Source organism: Protopterus annectens, chromosome 11.part0 (genome assembly GCF_019279795.1).
Source record: "Protopterus annectens isolate FY-2018-M chromosome 11.part0, PAN1.0, whole genome shotgun sequence".
Lineage (NCBI taxonomy): Eukaryota > Metazoa > Chordata > Ceratodontiformes > Protopteridae > Protopterus > Protopterus annectens.
The window spans coordinates 322433861-322456529 of NC_056745.1; the positions used below are offsets into that span (position 1 = coordinate 322433861).

Sequence of the window (22669 nt, forward strand, 5' to 3'; positions counted from 1 at the left end):
TATTGCTCCTATAAACTTAGAAGGTTGCATGTATTTTCATTATTTAGTGCCTTAATCCTGGATGATTTCCCAGAAAACCATACATTTTATGAGGAACAGATCAAAAATATCAGGAAAATTTGGAGCTGAGAGAGGTTTGGTTGAATGGCATTAAACTGAGATCTTCAGAACTAGTTGGCAGGTTAGGTGGATGTTAATCAAAAGACTTTTCGAAAATACCAGGAGAATTTCTCAAGGGTACTGGCCATATTGCCCATGTCTGCTTAAACGCCATCTTGAATCATAGCTCTCACCCTCCCACCTCTAAAATTTGGAACATTGCCTTTCATAATGTGGAATAAATGGGCAAAATGTGGAACACTTAATAGCTTACAGACATACCTCTCAACCTCTGAGTACAAGATATCTGAACAAAACCTGACAAAATGGGGGACAAAGGCCCACAAACAGGGACAGGTTTTAAATATTGCTCTTAAAAACTTAGAAAGTGGCTACAGTAACAGGGTTTGTGTTAGCATACATTTTCTGAAGGATTTGATGTCAGAATTTCAAATGTATGCCATTATTTAGTGGCTTCATTCCTCAGATCATCTCAGTTATTTGCCAGAAAAGCACAGATTTGATTAGGAATAGACCAAAAATATGAGGCAAAAATGTGGACATTCTGGGAAAATCTGGACAGTTGAGAGGTATGAATTTACTACGTCAGCTAGGAAGTTCATGGATAGTTAAAATGTTCTGTTTTATGGTTATAAAACATTCCTTTGATGAACTAATATGATTCAATATTATTTCTCACGTAGATCAGTAAAAACTAAAGACTGAATGTGTGTCAATCCCTTTCAATGCTGAACTGCGGGGAACTTGGACTTTTGAAGAGTCAGAATGAGGAACCTTTCTCATAATGAGGTACACCAGATACATGCCTTAGAGGTCCTGTTAAAAAATGGGTTACAAGCCTAGTGGGACTAATCCATCAACCACAGGGAATAAACACATAGGAAAGGATAGTATTACTGTGTAACCTGCATGTATGTTGGTGTAGAGGGTAAACCGTGGAACATGTTTGAAATTCCTCGTACAAGTATAATTATAATTTAAAGTAGTGGGTAGTCTGGTAGCACTTTTCCTGCATTTGTGGCGCTTCTTGCTCTAACTACACAAATCCACGTGCATGATGTTTTGCCAGTTGAAAGGAAGATGCCATAAATGGAGGACAAACTATAGTCACACCGTCACAAGAAGTGACACACAGGCAGTAACATATATCTGACCGAGTGAGTTAAAGTGTAGTTCTAAGCGACGGCCTAAAAGCTGAGTCTATGGCATGAGTTATAACGCATCGCTAAACTAGCTAGCTAGTAGCTACTGCCCACGCGACCCGTGATCGACCCGCCTACCTGTCCTTGGTTGCCGAGCTCGGACGACAAGAATTCAGTGAGGGGCGGAGTCAGAGTATTAAAACCACGCCTCTCCGGGCTTCCCCTTTCTATTGCTTTCCTTGATCTGTCCACTTCCATAGAAAAAAGGAAGGAAATAAAATGACCATGGCACCAAGGAGAGTGAATCGTCGTCTTGTAATAGTACACCCTAAACTTCTGATCGCCGAATCACAAGAGTTCAGAGCCTGTGCCACGTTTGGAGAAACACCAACAAAATGAGAAGAGGAGGAGGAAGAGCAGCTGTAGATCCGCTAAACGGCGCGCGCTGTAACACAGGACTGAGGGGCTGAATGAAAAAAAAAACCGAGTGGGAACCCAGGGCTGCCGTTGGGGCTCGCATACATCACCGATGGGTGTTCGGATGCAGTTTCCACTGTTTCTGTAGCTGATAACAGATAAACATAGACTGTGGTGCTGTTAAATTCCGCCTAAGCCTGCGCTCATTTTGCAGCGTGCAGTGAGAATTTTTGCAAGGATTTTGCATTGTACACGCAGTGCCTGCCTGCTATTGACTTGCAGACTGTAGGCTCGTATTCCCCTGTGTGGCAACGCATCAGAGGCAGCGGTGTGAGTGCCTTCCAGTCAAACGCCTCAGCAAGCATTGCACATCTAGAAAAAAAGGCGTAAATGTCGTATATAATGCTGAAAACTGATATCGCCGATTGCTCCTCTGTAGTGCTTTTAAACCGTATTATTTCTTTCCTCGAATCCCTATGATGAATACTTCGCAATCCTTATTTTTTGAAGACAAAAATATTTTAGATCAGTGTTTTATAATAAGTTGCATATGTTCGTAGGCTGGACTGTATACCAAGAATCTACAATATGCCGTTATAAGGGACAATAAATGCTTTTTAAACCTTTGTTATTGTTTTGCAGTTTGTACTGCCTGAAAGGTGGATCAGTTCTGACTCCCTGCAGGACTCCATCTATCGATCATTTTTGCATGAAATGGCATGTGCCGCCACTAGCAGCAGCATTCTGAATACCGGTCCGTGCCTGTCTTCTGCATCACAGCCTGCTGCTAAGGTACCAGTCATGGTGGAGAAGAAGGACTGGGATCTGTCATCACCCAGTGTCTGCGAAAGCAGCAAGAAGCAGCTTGGGGTGAAGAGACACCATCACAAGCATAACCTGAAGCATAGATATGAGTTGCAAGAGACTTTGGGCAAAGGCACCTATGGCAAAGTGAAGAGGGCTGTGGAAAGGTTTTCTGGAAGAGTGGTAAGCAGAGCTATTTGTACTATTGGATGTGTGTTGTCACTTACGCGCGTGTATGTGTCTTGGTATGTGTGTGTGTGTATATATATATATATATATATATATATATATATATATAAAATACATGTGTGAGTGTACATATGCATCTATCAGTAGAGGTGTATGTCTGCATATCTGTATAGCTCTGTATCAATATATCAATGTCTTTCTGTCTCTGTGTATAGCAGCTAAGTGAGACAGAGGTAAGTTAACACACATTGAATGCCTTTTTTCAGCAATTACCTGAGTTACATCAGCTAATATAACTGCACTGTACATATACGCAGACCTGGGGGAAACGTGCAAACTCCATGCAGATGGTGAGGTACTAGTAGTTGTATAGCATTATTATCCCTTGAATACCCTCTCACCATGTCATGGGTCAGGCTTCAAAGTTTCTATTTATTCAGTCTGTTTTTTTCCCGTCAGCATTTTTATTTTCAAAGAAGCATTTCAGTTGTCCAGCTATTTGATGGGGGCGACTACGGAAATCAGTTTGACATGGTCATTACCTTTTTACTCCAAAACCCAGTCAACAAAGCATAAATAAATAAATTTACACTGCAACATGAATGCAGCTCCTCTGGGTTCTTTGTGAAAAGACTTGAACATTTCTAGTGTGGAGTTTCATGAGTCTGGACATTTGCCTTGTGTGCTAGTAATTTTTTTAGACTGAGAGTAATTTTCTTGGTTTAATGTCTAGAGTAACATTGTATTTGTAAACTTGTATAGTGAGCTGTGTGAACATTACACCTGAAACCAGTTTCCGTATCTTCTATTTCTATCAGAGATATGAGATAGAAATTTTGTCTGCAGATAGCACCTGGATTCATTTAAGTTTAATGTGAGCCAATTTTTTAAACCAATGTTGTATATAGAAAGTTGAATATGATTGGGATTTGGTGTTTTTCCATTGGTGATATTTATAAATAATGTTGTACATCAGTGAATTAAATATGGATAGTACAATAAGAATTTGCAGTTAAGTAGTTCAGCCTTCACAAATCTGCCACCAAGCCACAAAGTGACTCACACTAGGGGTGATGATTATGTCCTACTCTTTTATTGCAAATGGCTCTTAAAAGTTCCCTTGTGCAAACAACAGACAGAGCACATGCTGGCATGGGTACAGTAGTGGTCAGAGCAGATTGTATGCTATTTGCCGGTGTAACAGATCCAGGAGCTGGTGTCTTGTCCCATGGGACTTTCCCTTGATAAAAGGAAGCTGTGTCAGTGTTTATTAAATAGCACTACAAGCAAAATCAATCATATTTGTAGTTGAATTCAGTGTTATGTATGTCAAAGTCAGCAGTAGAGACTCAGGATGTACCAGTTCCATATGATTGTGCCACGGTTAATCTTTCACCCGTCCCAAGCCCACAAGTGCATTTGATTCCACTTCTTTACCTGCACGGACCACTTTCTCTTGTAGCTTCCTTTAAGGTTTCACCACCATCATTTGCAGGGTTGCTTAAATGACAAATTATTGGTTGATATCCTAACATCTACTTGTGCTCCCCTCCCCACCTGCTCATCTTAATTCTAACCATAGCCTTCAGATCTTTGTTGTAATGCAGTCCCCATCCCATAATCTAACAATATTTTATTTCTTGTCTGGCATAGAGCATTGGTTTCCATGGACCTTTTTCAGACTTAGCCCAGGAGTCCTGTCTAAGTGACTTGCTCAGAGTCACACAGTTAAACAAATTGCAGCTGAGGGACTCAAACCGTGGACCACGGGATGCAGGTAGTCAGCAAATTGGAGCCTTAACCTGGTGCCAGATACCGGATATGTGACCTTTTTTTTTGCACTCTGCATTAACTTCATGCCTAATTTCTTTAAAGCTTGTATAGCCGTACAGAGTGTTTATATGCACGTCCTTACAACTTTATTGGTGATCTGTACAGTAGCTGAATGAAATTTGTTTTCCTTAATTTCTTACCCCTCAAATGTATTGATTAATGTTTGCCACGGGCTTTTTCACATTGTTTAATGATTTAGTGTAGTGATAGTGGTCATTACAAGGCCTTTATCTCATTGGTTTTTTTTTTTTTTTTGCAGCTCCATTTATTTACCTCTTTCTTCTACACCCACTATCTTTTGTTTGTGTTGTATTCCTCTGTTTACTTCACATTGTGCTTGTATTTGGATGTCTTAGCAGTAGGGTGAAGCGAATGTCTACTTGTGTTTATTTGCTGTCTTCTGACCTGTATATAGGCTTTATCACAGTTGTTTAAAGCATTGTCTTTAAGTACTGCATCAGCTTTAGCTATGTCAGAATTGCTAACATATATTTTTTTCTGATAGATATAGCTAGTTTAGGTATTAAGTAGCACCAGCCCCACTGCTGACCCATGCAGTACTCTGCTTCCAACATTCCCTGTTCTGATTCTGTATTTTCAGCTTTTCATCTGACTTCATGTTTATCATTCCAATGCGAATCTAGCCCTTGTGCCCTTCACCTTTTCCACCTGCCCTCCCCACTAAGCCCAGAGGTCTTGTTGAAATCCAAGTGTGCAGTGGGTTCCCTTTGTCTGTTGTTTCTGTACTCCAGCTGTAAAACTGTTTTAGATTCCAACTGTAGCAGCACTGCCAGTATTAAGTCCACTTGCCAGGCCACTGGCATACAATAATTTGTTGAGTAACCACTGTAGATGCTTTCAGTATATAATCATAAGTAAAAATGAACTGACCTGAAACTGTTGGGTTATTTCTCAGACCCTGGCGTTTTGTACACTTCCATCTTTGTAGCTCACTGTCCAGTGCCTTGGCACCACAACCCTATAGTTAAGAGTAAGCTAAGTTGTCTTGCCAGAGGTCATCTAAACATTTTTGGCAGCTTTTTAAGCTGGGAGCGTGTCACACAGATTCCTTGCAATTACTTATCACCTTTAACTAATTTTACATGCATTCTTTGTTACTGCTTTGATTCTGTGGTCTTCCTTCTTTTGTGCTTGTATTGCACTGCTTTAATGAAAACATAGGCAAAGAATACACTAAATGTTTTTTATTGCTCTCTGGCCTCCATCAGCCTCCCACTTCTTTTTGTTCATAAGTTGCATTACCCCCAGGAGAGGTTTCCAGGTTGAACAGGTCTTGTAGTGGGGTCCTGTGCTGTGATGTGTTAGAAGTGTCTGTCTACTGAGTAATGGAATGTATGTTAAATCCTTTCTAACTCCTCAGTAAAGATGTTGGGGACAGGGGAGGGGGATCAGTGTTCGATGAGAGCAAAACGCACTGTTTTATGCAGCATCCAGTGGAACTAAGAGCCCCTTCATTTTTGGTTCCACATTATGGATCTATAATATTTGTATACTGTAAAATCCAGTGGTGTGTGGGTGATCAGCTGTCACTGCCAACCCACACGTGGAATACTGGCAGATATGTAGCAAGAGTTGTGTGGGAGAATGTATTTTTAACACAAAAATTCATTGCATCTGACTGCATTTTTGTTGGATGTGTGAGTTTTACTGAGTTTGCTAGCTGAGATGGTTAGATGTTGTAAAATGTAATATTGGCTATGGTTTTGTCTTAAAGCTGGAAAAGCAGAATGAAAACATACTCAGACTTTAGTTTAAGTATAAGAATCGGTGCTAGAAGATTGCACGTGGTGTGCAGTTGCATTGGTTCTGCTTTCCAGCAGCTCGTGCTCTTTGTCTTGTCTCAGGACAGTGACTTGGCCAAGACATCAGACAGCTTGGAAATGCTCTCTGTGTTAACAGCATATAAGCCAGCAGTCTTTTAGCTTGTAGAATTCAGTTGACGTAATGCGGTCAGACTGCTGACACTGAAAAACATCTCCCTTTCTGTTAAGCAGTGTGTGGACTGCATGTTTGAGTATGTAATATAATTGTGGATGGTCTTTCTCTTCTGTTGTGAAGAAAGGGCTATTCAAGGCTTCAAGTTTCAGCAGTATTTTCATCTGGCCTTTCAGGAAGCCCACAGATCTGATTGAGAGACATATTAGTTGGAGACATAACAGCATGAAGTCGGGTAGAGACAGAATGCATTGTAGAATTCTCTTATAGGTGTCAAAGTATTGTCTGGATAGACATAAACTAAAGAACTTACTGCTCCACATTGTGGAACTTTTATTTTTATTTTTTTTCTGGAGCACGATTATGCTTGGTAATTTCTGATGTGGACCACTAGGGGGCAGTTTTATACAGACAGTAGCTACGAAATACATCAGCCCCCATTCTCAGGTGTGCGAACATGGATTGATTGGGCACGCCATTGTTTATACAAGAAGGAGAGAGAAGGAAATGTATTTATCTTATTTACTGTTTGATAACCAGGTAGATGGACTTGTCTGATGACCCTGTGTAATCGCACCTCTAGTTAATTTTATAAACAAGAGTTGTTTCCATGATTTCTTTCATCTTGTTTATGGATTTGCTGCACAAAGTTTTTTTTGGAGGTTATTTTTAGTAATAGTAGAACGTTTGTTTGTTGCATTATAAACCTAAGAGTTTGGCCAGTGAGCACTGGGAACTCTCAATTTAGTGCCGTGTCAATGGTCTGAATTTTATTTTGAAACTAACAGTTCGAGATTCATAGAAATAGCTTGCACACCTTTACCATAATTAAGAAGGGTAAGACTTGAGTGAGCTGCTAATACTGTATGCTTTGTTTTGTAGCTGGGTTTGATTCCCCTCTGTCTCCAGTTGCTCATTGTGCAACCCTAACCAAGTCACTTCAGCATATATTGCTCTTGGGGTTACATCTAAAACATAGGTACCTTTGCTTTTGAGGCTTAACAGATGAAAAAATGTTGGGCTTGTTTTACAGCATATCCACTGTGGGATTTAAAGGTAACATCTGTAATCCTATGGAGTGAGTAAACATTTTCTTTCATTCATAGTTGTGCAGTTCTAGTGATGTGGGAGTTAGCAAAACAATCTTAGGGCCATTTTCTCTGGGAAAAAAAGATTTTTTTTGTTCATTTTGGTAGATGAGTTTTTTTTTTCTTTTTCCACAAAGCAGTCCATGGAGTTTGCTTAGGGCAGTGAATATGCCTTATTGCATGAAACCGCGACCATTGCCCATTTACAGTGGCTTAGGCTACACTACAGTCTCTTACTGTTTAAAAGGTCCTGTGGGACGCAGTGTATATGAGAAACTATAAACTTAATTCTTTTTGTAAGTTGTGTCTGTTTTGTGAAGCAGTGAGTCGAGAGTTATGGCTAGAACTCGTGTGCCAAGAGCAAGTCACTAAGAAAAATTGCAGATGTTGTGTTGGACTGTGGTATGCATTTTTTTTCAGCTTTTTATTTTACAACTACCATATGTTGCACAAGCTTGCCTGGCTAAAGGTAAACTGTATTAGTTTCAAAGCTGTAATCCTATAGTCTGAATTTCCAGTGGTGTGTCAGATACTGCCACAGTTGAAGCAGGTATGCTTTACTCAACTGTGGTATTTTACTCTGGCCTTTGTTTGATGTACGCATGCGGATAATTTAGAATTGCAATAATTTATATTCACATAATGTAAATTAATGCATATGTTAAGCAACAATTTTGTTAGGCTACACTCTGGTTTACGATTTTCTTGATCATATGCTGAATAAGTAGACGACAGCAGGTTATCATTAGCAGTTCATGAGTAAAACTTCGAGGCCCAAAATTCAGACCGCCACCAGACAACTTCTCATGAGTTGTCAGATGAATAGAAGTCATATGTGTCTGTTTTTTTGTGCCTAATTCAATTATGCATGTGTGCGCCTGGGGATGACACTTTCCTGGTATAATAAAACAGTGACATTATATTCATGTTGATCTTGTGTGCCTTTTTGTTGCTGTGCGTTTGCAAGATGCTGGATTCTTTGTTTGACAGTACCAGAGAAAATTTTATACATGTTCTTGGGCTCAAGGCAAGCACCTTGCTAAAATATGCTATTCAGATCTTTAAAGGATTTTAGGCTATCCCCACAGAATTAGTATCTATAGTTTGCTTTGCTTAGACTCATGATACAGTACTACCTCATGTTTCTGTTCTGGTCACAGTAACTGTTGCTAGAAAGATAAAGCAGTATGGTGGCTCAGAGTTACGATCTTTGAGTACTTCAGCATGTGGGGTTCACTTCTGATGTCTGGCACTGTCCATGTGGAGTTTGTATGTTTCTTCTGGGTATTCAGTTTTCTTTCCTTTCAGACTCCCTCCAACAAAAAATAAACATTATGAAGGAATGACTACACTAAATAATCTGGAGTTATCCTTTCCCTTGTGGTCAGGGTTATGGCTGAAAAAAGTTTATGGACCAACTCACTTACCTGGTTAACATATGTTAAGTCAGTCAGTCTGACACTGTCTCATGTTTGAAAAATGTTCTCCAATATAATATATGCTCATGTTTGTTGTATTATTTATGCTTTATAACTGATGAGTGAGCTGGACCAAGGGATGCTGTACAGCCTGGGCTGGACGTATGCACTGACACCGCAAAAGAAAGATTAAAAAGTACCCATGTATCTGTGTGCGTGCCTGTGTGAGTGTGTTTGTGTATGTTGCATGTATATGTAAACCTCAAGAAAAAATATTAGCCAGCATTCACATTACCTGTATCAAAGTGGCTGAAAAGAAATATGGTAAAAAAAACAAAGGTTGACTGCAGAAAATGTCAAACCTAGAAAAAAGTAAAAAAAAAGATTTTTTTCTGCAAAGGAGCTTGCCTCCTTTGCACCCCCAAAATGTTGGGGATGCACCACTGCACACAGTACTACTTATATATGCCAACTCTGTGATTGTATATAAGTGGGGGAAAGGAAGAACTCCCTAAACCCTGCTGTCAGATGATTTTTCAATAACTCCGATCCCACAATTTTAATTTTTCAACTAATTATGAATCAAACAAATTATCCAGTTGACTCACAATTTGACACAACTAATGAAAACCCTATGGGTCTAATGAAAAAATATCTAAACCTAAAAAGTCTACATAAACACGTCAACCTACAATAGCTGGCAAAATCATTTCAATACCAATATTTCCACCCACCTACACAAAATCTCTAACAATAAAAACAAAAAATAACGTTTTTGCAGAGGGCAAGCCCCCCTGCACCTCACATGTGGGGGAGCTGCTTACCCTCCCGTTAATTACATATACCATCTCCGAAATTGCACAATACAGAGGAACGTGCATAATCCCCAAACCACAGTGTCGTACAGATCTTGCACAAATATAGTATCAATATCCCAAACACTACAAATGGAAAAATAACATTTTTTATTTGTATGCTCTAACATGTTGTTGATATTATTTTAGGTCAACTTTTTTCATGTCTACTTTTTTAGGTTTAGATCATTTTCAGCAGTCCTAGGAATGCTGCCTATGTTAACCTTTGCTTCCCCCTTCTTGTAGAATCATAAGATTATAGGAGGTTACTAGGCTAGTGGCCCCAGGGCCCTTACAAGCCTAGCCAAGTTCAACCCATGTTCCAAAGGGTGTCTGGTTCAAGCAGACAGTAAAATCAGCACCTATTGCCCCTGTCCAAGAGGGGCACAGGTGGAACCCCTGGGGTGAATTTCCGGTTAACCATTCAGTCATCCAAATTACGCTTAAATAGGGCCAATGAGGAGCTTTTGTTTAACATGAATAGGAAGCTTGTTCCAAAGGTGGGGCAACCTGTGTGAGACATATCTGTCTCTCCAGCAAGTTCTGTTGGTGTCACATACCAAGTTCAGGTCCTTTGAGTGAGTGACCCATGTGCTATTTGACTTGTGAATATGCAGCATTTCCATTAAAGCTGGGCCTGAGATTGCTCTATATGCAAGGCAAAGGTCTCCTCTGAGCAGTCTGTACAACACAGAGTAAAGTGACAATGATTTCAGTTGTTCACGTAAGACTGATCTCGAAGACCCTAAATTTTCTTTGTAAGGAACCTTTGTGGTCTCTCCAATTGCTGCAGGTGTTTGGAAAGGAACATACCAAAGGGAGTGTTGTACTCTATTATTCGCCTGACGAGAGAAGAGTACAGGGGGGTTATAACCTCTTTTCTTCTGGAGGCAATGTTCTTACTTATGAAATAAGCAATATAAAATGCCGTTCTTACCACTGTAGAGACATGGTGATCGAAGTTAAGGTTGCTGCTGACATGTGTGCCTAGATCTCTCACAACTGACTATGTACTTAGGGTGTTGCTATTGATGTGGTAGTTTTCAGGAACTTCACCGTTGCCGAAGGGGATGATAATGCATTTTTTTGCATTAAGTTTAAGACCATGTCTTTGGCACCAGTCATTAGTCTTTCTAAGACCTTCTTGCAGGATGTTGACATCGCTAGGGATTTCAGTAATCTCTCCCAGTTTGCAGTGATCAGCAAACTTTGCCAGCCACAGTCCTTTAGTTTTAGCCTGTACTTTAGAGAAGTAGATTCTGAACAGTAGGAGTCCCAGAACAGGCCCTGTGGAACACCACTAGTTGGTTACAGGTCTGCTGGTGGAGGTGGAGTCACTTATTTTGACTGTATGAGTTCTATCAGTGAGCCAGTTTACAAGCCACCTGACAATATATGAGTTTATTAGCCGTAGTGGACTTTACTTGAAGAAGCACAAGACAGAGAAATGTAGGTAGTAGGCTACTTGGACGATTGCAGTATGAAAATCAAAGCCTGTAGCTTGACATTTACATTGGGTTTCCCCTTTCCTTCTGAGGCGGAGTTACAGTGTTGTTAAGTGTATTCAGAAGGGATGTAGCCTCCTTCATAGGATGTTTTGTCACTGGCCATGCTGGCTAGGTGGTTTATGTCCAAGTAATTTTGTTTTCATAATATTCAGATTGACTAGATGCTGAATGATTGCATATTATGTTGCTGGACTCTTCATAATCTACAGTGGTCGAAGAAATATTTGAAAATCCAGATTTCTGTCCAGCAAAAATCTCCTTCTTTATGATGTAAAAACTGGTCACCCACACAAGTTCATTGTTTTGTTAAGGAAACAGGATTTCATTTAAAATCACAAACTGTTGACAGAAAGGAAGGTGCCAGAAAGGGGTGGGGAGAGGAGAAGTTTGGATTGTATCTTATGTCCATTTTCCTTTCTTGCAATGAGTGTGTGTGTGTGTGTGTGTGTGTGTGTGTGTGTGTGTGTGTGTGTGTGTGTGTGTGTTTTACTACATTGAGGACATTCTTACTTACTAGTGGAGGTTGGGGGATGGTGTGGGGTTTGAAATACCCCAAGATTAGGAGAGATGCATAGACACTTGTTCACACACACAGGAGCATAGTGGGGTATGCATAGGGTATCATTGTTTGCTTACACTACTTGGATTAGGGTAGTTCTCTTAATTCACTGATGTCTTTCCCCTGCATTGAGAAGAAAATCCTTTCTCCTCTGGTTATACAATGTCTTAATTTCCTTTTCTCCGAGAGAGTTATTGGAGAATGGAATAAATGACAGTAGTGTAGGTTGGGGAGGGAAAAAAGAGAGGTAAATAATGGAAAAAAAAAACACACACACATAGGTGTTCATATACTCTGTGTATATACCTTTTCTCATTTGTCTGTGTGTGTGTTTGTGCGTGGGCATGTGGGCTTGCTCATGAGTTCTGCTATAGCACAGCACCCTGCAGAGAAAATATTTAGTACCTTGTGGTCATTGGCTGCTAGGATAGACTGGCAATGCTGATGTGGACTAGAGGCTTAGAGTGTGTACAGTACTGTGGGTGCACACTAGAGGGATGGAAGGGTTACTAATCCATCTGTAGCCATCCTGATTGTCTGTGGGCTTCTGGGCACCTGTTGAAGGTACAGAATACCTCAGTAAATTGTAATTCTCATTTGCAAGGGCACTGCTGTATCCTTTCCACCTTGCAGAATGGTTGGGCCATGTATACATGCATGCTGCCCTGTGTAAATTGTATGGTGTGGCATAGATTAGCTTTGTGTTATTGCATACCTTTCTGTACAGTGCAGTATCTAATTAAGTCCCAACTCTGGTTTGCACCTTCCCAGAAGAAGCATTGTATACATGACTTTGTATGCAGTCATGAAAAAAAATGCATATTGAATTCTTGCTGTTCATTCCTACATTGGCATCTTCTCCACCCTCCATTGGTAGTAGTGTGGTGGAAAAGGGCAACAGTTGTAGAGTTGATCATCCCTTGGGTCAGCAGTATGTTTCTTTTTGGCAATCAGTGGATGATTCATTGATGGCATGAAGTAGTCTTTACGGTACATGAAGCCATGAGTCATTACTGAACCTGTGCTTAAGTTTTGTTCAGGCTTGTGCTCGCATGTGTTTTCCTAACATACATACTCTTAGTGTGATGTGAGACCAGGGAGTAGAATTAAGTTATTGTTACTGGTTGACCAACAAGAAGGTCATGGTTGTGTCATAGACGACCCTGTAATGACAACTAATTCCATACTCCAGTCTGTAGCTAGATTGAGGTTCTTTTAGAGTTGACTGCATTCTAGATGCTTGCTTGCTAAATGCTTGTGACTGAATACTCATTTTGTATTTAGAGCAGACTCGGATACATAACCCTTTCTGTAAATTTGCTTTTTATATGTTGGTGCAGCCTTAGATGTTTTACATATAGACTGAAATTGTAGGGTGATGGTGGTAGAAGGCCTGTTTCAGGGTGTGCGTAGAAATTTGTCCCCAGTAAAAACATGGTTTTATTATTTTTTTTGACATTCCTGTTTCAGTTATAAGCACTGGGCAGTCTGTTTAGCGGGTAGGTGTCACTAAGTAATGAGGTTCAAGCAGAAAGTAATCAAGTTATTATAGCTGTTTCTAGAATGATATGCAGTTCAGATGCTATAGAGGTAAACGAGATCACATTAGGCCAGGTCTGAAAAATAACTGCTGGGCACACAGTCATGGTTCCAGCATGTTCTCTGAGCCCCTGGAAAACTTTAATCTTTAAGAGACTTGCAGTGCAGTTTAAAGCATATCATATGGTACTGAATTCTCTAGTGGAAGTGGAGTAAGTAGACAGAAATGGTGTGTTTTCAACATTTGTAACTAAAAAAACATAAGGAAACCATGCTAAGAATTCAGAAATGCCTGTGAGTAATCTTTCTTCCATGCACATTCATGCCAAAGAATCAGTGTTTTTGGCCTTGGATATTACAGTGTTTTACTCGTGTCAGCTTTACAAGGAAACTGAAGTTTCCTGAACACTAGGGATCATCTGTGTATATAAATCATTTCAATTATGGTGCTCTGCAAAAAAGTCATAACAAATAAATCCATAAATGGCCATTCGGCACTGATGATGTTATGTGGTTCTAGTAAAAGAAAATCATAAACTACCAGTTGATATAATATTAATAACGACAGGCATTAGTAAGAACAAAAGCTTGAATGCAATGCCATTTTGCATATATTCAGTATTTCTTATGTGCTCTGCATGAATGTATTTTATAATTTTGTAGACATTCTGTATTCCAAAATTGTATGTCTCTTTGTCTATTTTCCATCTTTGCAAAGTACTGTGATCCCCTATTTTGCAGTGTGGTTTGAACAGCCCGACTGAATTTTCTTTAAAGTGTCCCATGACAGTTTCGCATTAACCTTTTGTACCACCCCATGTGGTGCCCTCAGTGCTGTGCTGAATTTACTTCCCATTCATGCCTCTTTTAAGGAGGGATATTTAAAATAAAATCCTTTCCAGCATATTCATTTACTTTTGCCCTTGATGTCACAAAAATTTTCAATCTCTCCATGATATTAACATAGGAGTGCATGAGGGTGACTTTAACAGACACACCACAGTGCATGTGTAGGGACCCGTCCATTAAGGTCTGTGGAACACCCCCAAACTACCTCTCAAGTCATATCAGCAAGCGGTATAGTATAATTATTTGGGCAGATTATTTATAAAATGTTCACAAAGCTTTTTATTATGAAACCAACCATATAATTTTGGCAAGGCAGGATAGAAAATATATTGTGAAGTTTAAATTACAAAGTGCTGCCATGTCTATTAAAACTGCAGTGAAACACTGTCTTGTTCTCTGGACATGCCTGTTGTTTGCTTGTCTTGTAATATAAAGTGACCACTGGCCACTCTGGTTGTGACTCCTTAGTACAGAGTAATGGCAGGTTTTCAGTGACGTTTGTTGCTGATTTGATTCAAAAAGACAATACACACATCTTAAAGTAAGTAATCTTGTTTTTTTTTTTTTTCCTTTGCTTTATTGCTTGACTAAAATAACAATACCTGGCAGTACATGTAAAGCTTGAGGAAGAAGATGAGAGTTGTTGTTGTTGTGTCTTTCGGCTTTTCCTGGCAGTAGATTTTTATGTGCCCAGTTGCCGGCCCTGACAAACAACCTTCAACAAAGGTACGCCCATTCACGCATGTCTCCACACAGAAGACACTCTAGCCAAGAATCGAACAGGACAACGTCTTACTGTGAGGCGACAATGCTACTGCAGCACCACCAGAGCTTTGTACAATGTTTAAATCACCAGTACGAAATTCTTCTACTTTTAAACCAAACATGTTTTTTCTTTTCTTGGAACAAAACATTTGTCATTCATGACATATTTTAAATGAAGTTTTTAAAAAGGCACTCATAAACTCAATCTGTCGACTTACTGATTCTGCAAGACCAGGTAGCATTAATAAGTCCATTTTTAAGTCTTGGAAGTGGTAAAAAAAACTGTCTGGTTGAGCTGTATTGTATGAGAGAAGGCTGCTGTATATGTTGTCAGAAGATAACTGTCGCTGTAGCTTCAGTCTGTTGCAGAGTAGGTACTGCTTGAAGAAAGGACTGATTAAAACAGCTGCCTGTTCTGTTTCACAGAAGTTTAGGCTTTCACCCTTGATCACAGCAGATATAGTTCATGCTTTGTCATACTCTAGCTTTTAAGCACTTTTTCCCCACAGCATAATATAGAGCAGTATAATTTGGCCTCTGATCATTACTAGCATATTATGTCTTTGAAACATGGATGTCAAGAAATGCACCTCAAGAACAAAGCTCGAGAGGTGAGTTGCCTTGGCATCTGTGACAAGAGACATAATAACAGATTATGATCTAAGAGACAATCCTAATTGTTTGTAGTGCATGAAGCTGTATTTGCTTTATGTAGTACCAGCTACAGAAAAAAAGAAGCAGTGTTAAGACTGCAAAGTGTTTTATCAGTTTGCAAAGCCAGTAAAAAAAGCAGTGTACCTCTCAACTTCTTTGCTTAAGAACAGAGCCATAGCTGGCATACCAGTGCAGTCCTTGATGTAGCGCCCAACCTTACTCACTTCTTCAAGTAAAGAGCAAAATCTTTTTTGCTGTAGCAAGCTGGCTTACCACAGTCAGGTCCACACCCCCTTCCCAAGCTGTTCCATTTAAGAGCAAAAAAATCCCATCTTTCTACAGTCAGGACCATGCACCCCAGCTCTTGCATTAAAAAAAAAATAATTTACTGTAGCAAGCATATGCTTATGAATTCTGGAAAATCCAAACACAGTGGAAGGACAAAGGCTCAAGCTCAGAAACAGTTTTTTAAATGTTGCAGGCATTGTAATGGCTCCATTATTTTCTTCAGAAGTTTGTCACGAGCACTTGTCGTTGTTTTGTCTTTTGGCTTTTCCCGGTTAGGGGTCGCCACAGCGGAACTCCTGTCCGCTAATGATTGGCAGTAGATTTTTATGTGCCGAGTTGCCGGCCCTGACGCACAACCTTCAACGAAGGTACGCCCATTCACGCATGTCTCCACACAGAAGACACTCTAGCTGAGAATCGAACAGGACAGTGTCGTACTGTGAGGCGACAATGCTACCGCAGCACTACCACCGCAGTAAGTTTGTCACGAGCACTATTAACCCCAAACAATCATTTGTTAGACGTGAAGTAGTAAATGTGGTTAACCTACTGCTTGTAGCATGCAGGAGTACCTGACAACAAATTCTTGCAGAAGCCGTTAATGAAGATACAAGTCACTTCATTTAGTTTTGCCAGTATCTTCCTTGGAATGGGTAAAATGAATGTTTCCTGTTTAACTGCTTTATTTGTCCTTTCAGTTAATAGTAATTCATACTGGTGCATTTTTCTTTAAAATTGGCACTACTGATGTATACCAGTCAGCAGGTTGCACTACCTTTTCAGTAATATGGCCAGCTTCTGTTCAGCAGATCTCATCCTTTGCTTCCAGCGTCAGGGTTGTGTGTAAGCCTTAAAGTCGATCTTCGAAGTTCCATTCTGAAAATGTCTTACTTTCTGCATCACACAAACTCCAGTTCCTCTGTAGCGCACCCACTGAGAAAATGGTTTGTACTGCTACTGCAAGTCACATGTATGAGGACAGTGCACTATTTTTTTCTTTATACTTGCTACTCCTCTGAAACTGTTTTTAGCACTTGAGCTGATCACCAGAGCTTTCACTGATAAGTTATGGGGGATGCAGCATTCTCTGTGGAATAAGCACACTGAAATTATTCTCACTGGGCACTCAAACATTGCTTTTGAACTTCCCTGGAGTGGCCACAACAAGACTGGTTCTAGCATGAGGTGCAGTGACCAGAGTTTTTCAATTATCTCAAGTTAATTAACTAGCTCAGAGAATATCTATCCTGTTCCTCTTTTTCAGTATTTCACTTGCTGATTTACTGCAAAAAAAAAAAAAAAAACAATCTTTCATGCTATCTTCTTTTATGACACTTATAGATTTGAAGACTGGGAAGTGATTCTCTTTTCTCTGTCTTTGTTTTGTCACACTTAGTGCATTTCCTCTCATTTTCACTTTTTCAGTTTTCTCTTGTCTTATATTTTCATTTTGTGAGTTTTATTTGTGCCTGTGAAACTTCCGGCACAGCTGATGCATGGTTTTCTTCTGAAGGATAATTTGATCTGAAGACACTTTGCACCAGCAAAGTGTCTGTATGTTTGTTGCTATGGAAAGTAATTTACAATCATTTTTTTCATCCACTATGCAGTCTCTGATGACATCTTTTGGTACCAAAAACCACAGTGTTCTGTGAGTTGTATATGGTCAGGATGAACGTTTCTGCCTTTTTTCTTGGTCTTTGCTGTTGGTAAAGGTGAGTACACTAATGTATTACATTCGCTTGGGGAAAAAAATATTTGTCAGATATCTGTAACATTTCAGCAATGCTTTTCATTGTCATATTCCATAATGAATGCATGCAATTTGAAAAAAATTCTCTGCCTCATTCATTATTGCATAAATGAGGCAATTAACTTGCACTTCTCCATCATCTTTATCAAACGTTTTGCAGTTGTGAATTTGCATATCATTGCTTTTGTCTAATCTGTACGTTCTTAAACTAAAAGTTTGCTGTTGGATTGAATGTTGTCATTCTTTGTACCTTTCATTTTTATGGTGTGGCCGTCTCCAGCGAGTCCTATTTCTGTATGTTACGCTTTTCTGATACCATGCTCCAACATAGAATGTTAGAAATAGGGGATAAGCTTCACACTTGTTTAGTAGCATTAAACAGCTAAGCATAGCACTCTACAGATGGTCATTGCATGTCATACTGTCTCCATCCGACCATATACATGCATCTTCTCATCAGTGCTAATTGCCTGGGGCTACCAAAAAGCCCTTCCTCCACACATTTAGTTGCTTGCATCATTCTGACCACTTCCATACATGACACCTGAATTCAGAATATTTGCGCAGTCTTTCTTTCTTTCTTCAGTTATTGGGTGAGGTTATCAGGAATGATACGGCATTCCATTTGTCTGTTATCAGAATAGCTTACCATTACACTCTTACAGATGGAAAGCTGTGGTCATTTTAGAAAGTAAACAGATTTATGTTTTAAAGAGCAGTATGACAAAATTAGAAGTGCATTGAGCTTCCAAACTCCCAAGTATTGCATTAAAACAAAATCCTTTTTGTGTTTCCTGCTCAAGGGCTAAATGCTTTCCAAGAAATAATGACAGATTTCTGTTTTCTCATTCTTTCTACCTCCTCTTCCTGGCTTCAGGCAGATTGTGCAATGTTTCTTTACTATAGAACATGTCCTGTGGTACTGGGTAGAAACGGTGCAAGTGATTAAGAAAATGGTCATAATCTTAGCTTATTAGAAGTACTTAAATTAACAGGAAAAGCAGAATGTTGTTTAAAATATAACAAGCAAGGGGGGTGTAATACTTTATAAAACAGCAGATGTGGATTACATTAAAGAGGTTTTTCCTGGATAGCCTACGTTTCAGTTCAGGCCAGTTGCCTGTGTTCAGTCTTGGAATTTTGTCTCCCTTTGTTTCCATTTCATTATTGATGTACTCTGTTTTTTCTTCCTGCCAAATGTTTTGCAGTGCCACTGATAAACAGAAGCTTCTGTTGTAGCATAATAATGCTGTATCTTGCAGTTTTCCTTAGCCAGGTGTATATACATGACAGTAAGTTGGAAGTTGCACAGCCAAAGAGAAAAATGCTAATTTTAGGGATCTGCATTCAAATATGTGGTTTATATTTACCCATTTGGCTGTGGTACACAACTCATCATGTTTGCTGTATTGCACTTGTCCCTTCTTTTAATAGGAATAAAGTGCCACACATTCTGTGTTTCATTACTGCAGACTTAGTTTGCCCTTATTCAGAATCCTGCAGATGAAAATCTCTTGGCACAGTTTACCAAAGCAGGGTAGTGAAAAACAACATTCTGTTTTTATTGATTTTGCAAGGGACTGATCCCCGTACCCTCCCTGATCTGAGGGCTTTGATGCTATACCCAACCTCTAAAAATGCTATATTTGAGGATGCACTACTTTGGAGAAAAGTGACATATAAGTTTGTCCTTTTCTTTGAGGTTGTGTGCAACTTTAGAGGTCAAATATATAGAGATCAGACATATGGGAGTAGAGTCTTCCGAGATGTTCTGGGAGTTGCAAACGCCCCTTGAAAATGGGATTCTCGTTTATAGGATGCTACATTTGGGGAAATCAGTCGGTGATATAACCTAATAGATCTGTAAAAAAAAGCTTATTTTAAACCAGCTAGACCTTTGGTTCTAAGTGGGAAGAAAACAGGTTCATGAATATATGTATCCCTTTTTTTGAAGGAGTAATGTCTGCATACACACACACACACACACACACACACACACACACACACACACACACACACACACACACACACACACACACACACTTACTTGATGGGCAGTATATCAGAAAAGGAAATTTATTTCTTTTTTCAGTGTAGTGGATGTCCCTCTGCATGACCTTGTAAGATTAGCTGAGGATCTCATGGATATTATGTAAACACACAAACTGCTGAGATATAAGTTCGGATACATCAAACAAATAGAATTATAACAACAAAGTAATCTGGAGCCACAAGCTGTTATAAAATCGTAGAATTTAGTAACCGCAAGTAAACTTTAGTATGAAAATGCTTCATCAGGCAAAAACATCTCATAAACTGAAGACAGTTACATACACAACTGATAAAACACGTGATTTAAGTGCCAGAATTAAGGGATATATCTAAGGAAGGGCCAAGTTTCAGTTTTAAAAAATCCACTACATTAAAAAACAGACTTTGTTCTAAGGAACAAGTTAAGGCAATTAATATTAATTGATATAGCAGAATGAGTACTTATAAGTGTAACAATTATATCTATTTATATATATATATATATATATATATATATATATATATATATATATATAAATACATACATATTTATGTACGTGTATATTTACAAGGAAAACAATTATACATTCATTAGATAAAAATGACTTCAGTCTATGGCACATGTGAGACCAAAATGTAGTGTACATGGTGACGTGCCTTCTACATAGGCAAGACCAACCAGAAATGTAGAGAAAGAATGTGTGGCATCTGTCCGAAATAAAAAAAAAACATGTGGTTAATAATGCTGTATATAAACATATGAGTAATACAGATAGTACACATTTATTTGAATTAATGATCTTGTACCTAGTATCAGAACACATTAGTGGGGGTGACATAAAGAATTTACCAGAAAAAGAGGATAGTAAGAGTAAGTGGATTATCTGCTTTAGGGTGCGACACTCCCCAGGACTTAATGAAGCTTTTAGCATTAAACCTGTATTAAAAGAACTACACAACCAAATAAGATGACTGTTTCTTTAATAAGGTACTTTAATTGCTTTAAGTCACATGTTTTATTAGCTGTATAAGGAAGTGTCTTCAGTTTATGAGGTGTTTTTGCCTGATAAAGCATTTTTATGCAAACGTTTTACTTGTGGTTATTAAATTCTACGGTTTTATAACAGAGTGTGGCTCCGGATTACTTTGTTGTTACATCTTGTGGATATTATGAGATCCAGACAGCTTGGCCACAGCTGGACCCCTGCCACAAAATCTTATTCTTGCGACTTAGTTGAAGATAAGTCGCCTTATGTAGACCACATTTTTTCTGGTACATAGCTTGATTCAGAGTCAGATGAAAATCTTGCCTCAGTCTCATTCCCAGAGGATTTCACTTTTGGGGACACACTCCATAAGATGAGGGTGCTCTTCATCTGGGAGCCTAAGGATTATCCCAAGTCAAGGAAAAATGCTAGAGAATTTCTTAGTTTTTTTGAGTGTAACCCTCTGGGCATTTCTGCAGTCTTTGGGATAGTGGACAAAGTCATTCTTGACTCTTCTGTACAGCCTGACTCTCACCCACCTGCGCTTAGGCAGCCTGATCATTGACATAAGGTTCTAGATTCTCAGAAACATCTTTTTATTAAATCCACGATAACTGAACAGTGCTTTACATTTCTTTCCAGATAAACGTGACACATACAAAGACATACAATTGAACCACATCATTTTCTGTGGTACAGACCGCCCAGATAAAACACTGAAGGGTTGTGTTCTTGATGTCTGTAGGGGATGACCATATTTGGCAATGTAAGTGTGAAAATCTGAAAGATTTTTAATCTTTATTGCCATACATAAGTTGACGAGTTTAGCTAGTAGCATCCTTGTTGCTGAGAGCAGTTGACTGGTGTCAGAGTGGGGATAAAGCAAATCACTACCTACTAGGGAAGGAGACCCACAGCCGCATGAAAGGGGGGGGGGGCAAGCTAAAAACCTTTTCAGATTTCTGAAATGAATAAATAAGGTGCATGCATATTAATGTCTTTAACATTGTTACTGGTAATTAATTGTGGATATTCAAGAAGAAATTAAAAGATTTACTTAAAAGGGTGATGCTGCTCTATTTTATGAATTTGCTAGGTAGGGAGAAACTCACTAAGCACGAGGATCTCTTTTCAGGGACAACCTGGGAGCACTGTCTGGTTAAACTCATGGTCATGCAAGAAGTAGGAGCGACTGAGGAAGTCCCTTGAGCAAATCAGTTAACCAGACATTACTTCCGAGTCACCCCTTGAAAAGGGATTGTGTGTCTCGTGGGCCTGTTTGGTTAACAAATGGGTATTGTTAGCTGTAGTTATAGAGAGTAGTGTTTGCTTAACATGGATACAGTGTAATATGAACTTTGTGTACATCCAGATAAAGAGATGGCTTTTTTCTTTCATTCTTGCTTGTGAATTTCTGTGATAGCAAAACACAACTTTCTGAAACCTTAGGATGCTGTGTCCACATCCCCAAGGATGTTAAAGGACTCCTCCTTATTTATGCAGCATGTTACTGCGGAGTACCATTGCTGTCATATCATCCATGTATTTAACTGCAGCACTTGTCACAGTAACAGCAACTTTTCCCACAGGGAGACTCCAGATTATGTTTATCCAATAAAGTATTGTGGGTGTCATTTTTGGCTTTTTTTTGGGCAGCATTATATTTCATTGCCTTTACATTATTTCCCAAGTTACCATGTAGGGTCGTAGTAGAAGGCTTTCCCTACCTACAGAAGTTCTGCACATGATTCTGCAAGGTCAGGGGGGCCTGCTGTTGTGAATAAGCTTGAGAGAGGCATCAGTCAGAGAGGTTGAACAAATTCCCTTACAGCTTTACTTCTGGCACTTGCTCGTCCCTCCCGCTCACTTAAAAGAGCCTTGTGTGTGTGTGTTTTTTTTTTTTTTTTTGATGTTCT

The 22669-nt window shown here is 39.3% G+C and overlaps 1 protein-coding gene across 1 annotated transcript in view; it reads left to right on the forward strand.

The window, feature by feature from the left end:
• Positions 1–1464: 1464 nt before the first annotated feature.
• Positions 1465–22669, forward strand: part of NUAK1 (NUAK family kinase 1) — a 308401-nt gene continuing 287196 nt past the window's right edge. The window contains exon 1 of the mRNA XM_044087825.1: positions 1465–2666. Within this exon, the coding sequence (XP_043943760.1) occupies positions 2394–2666 (273 nt within the window). The 5' untranslated portion in view covers positions 1465–2393. The remainder of the gene's footprint in view (positions 2667–22669) is intronic.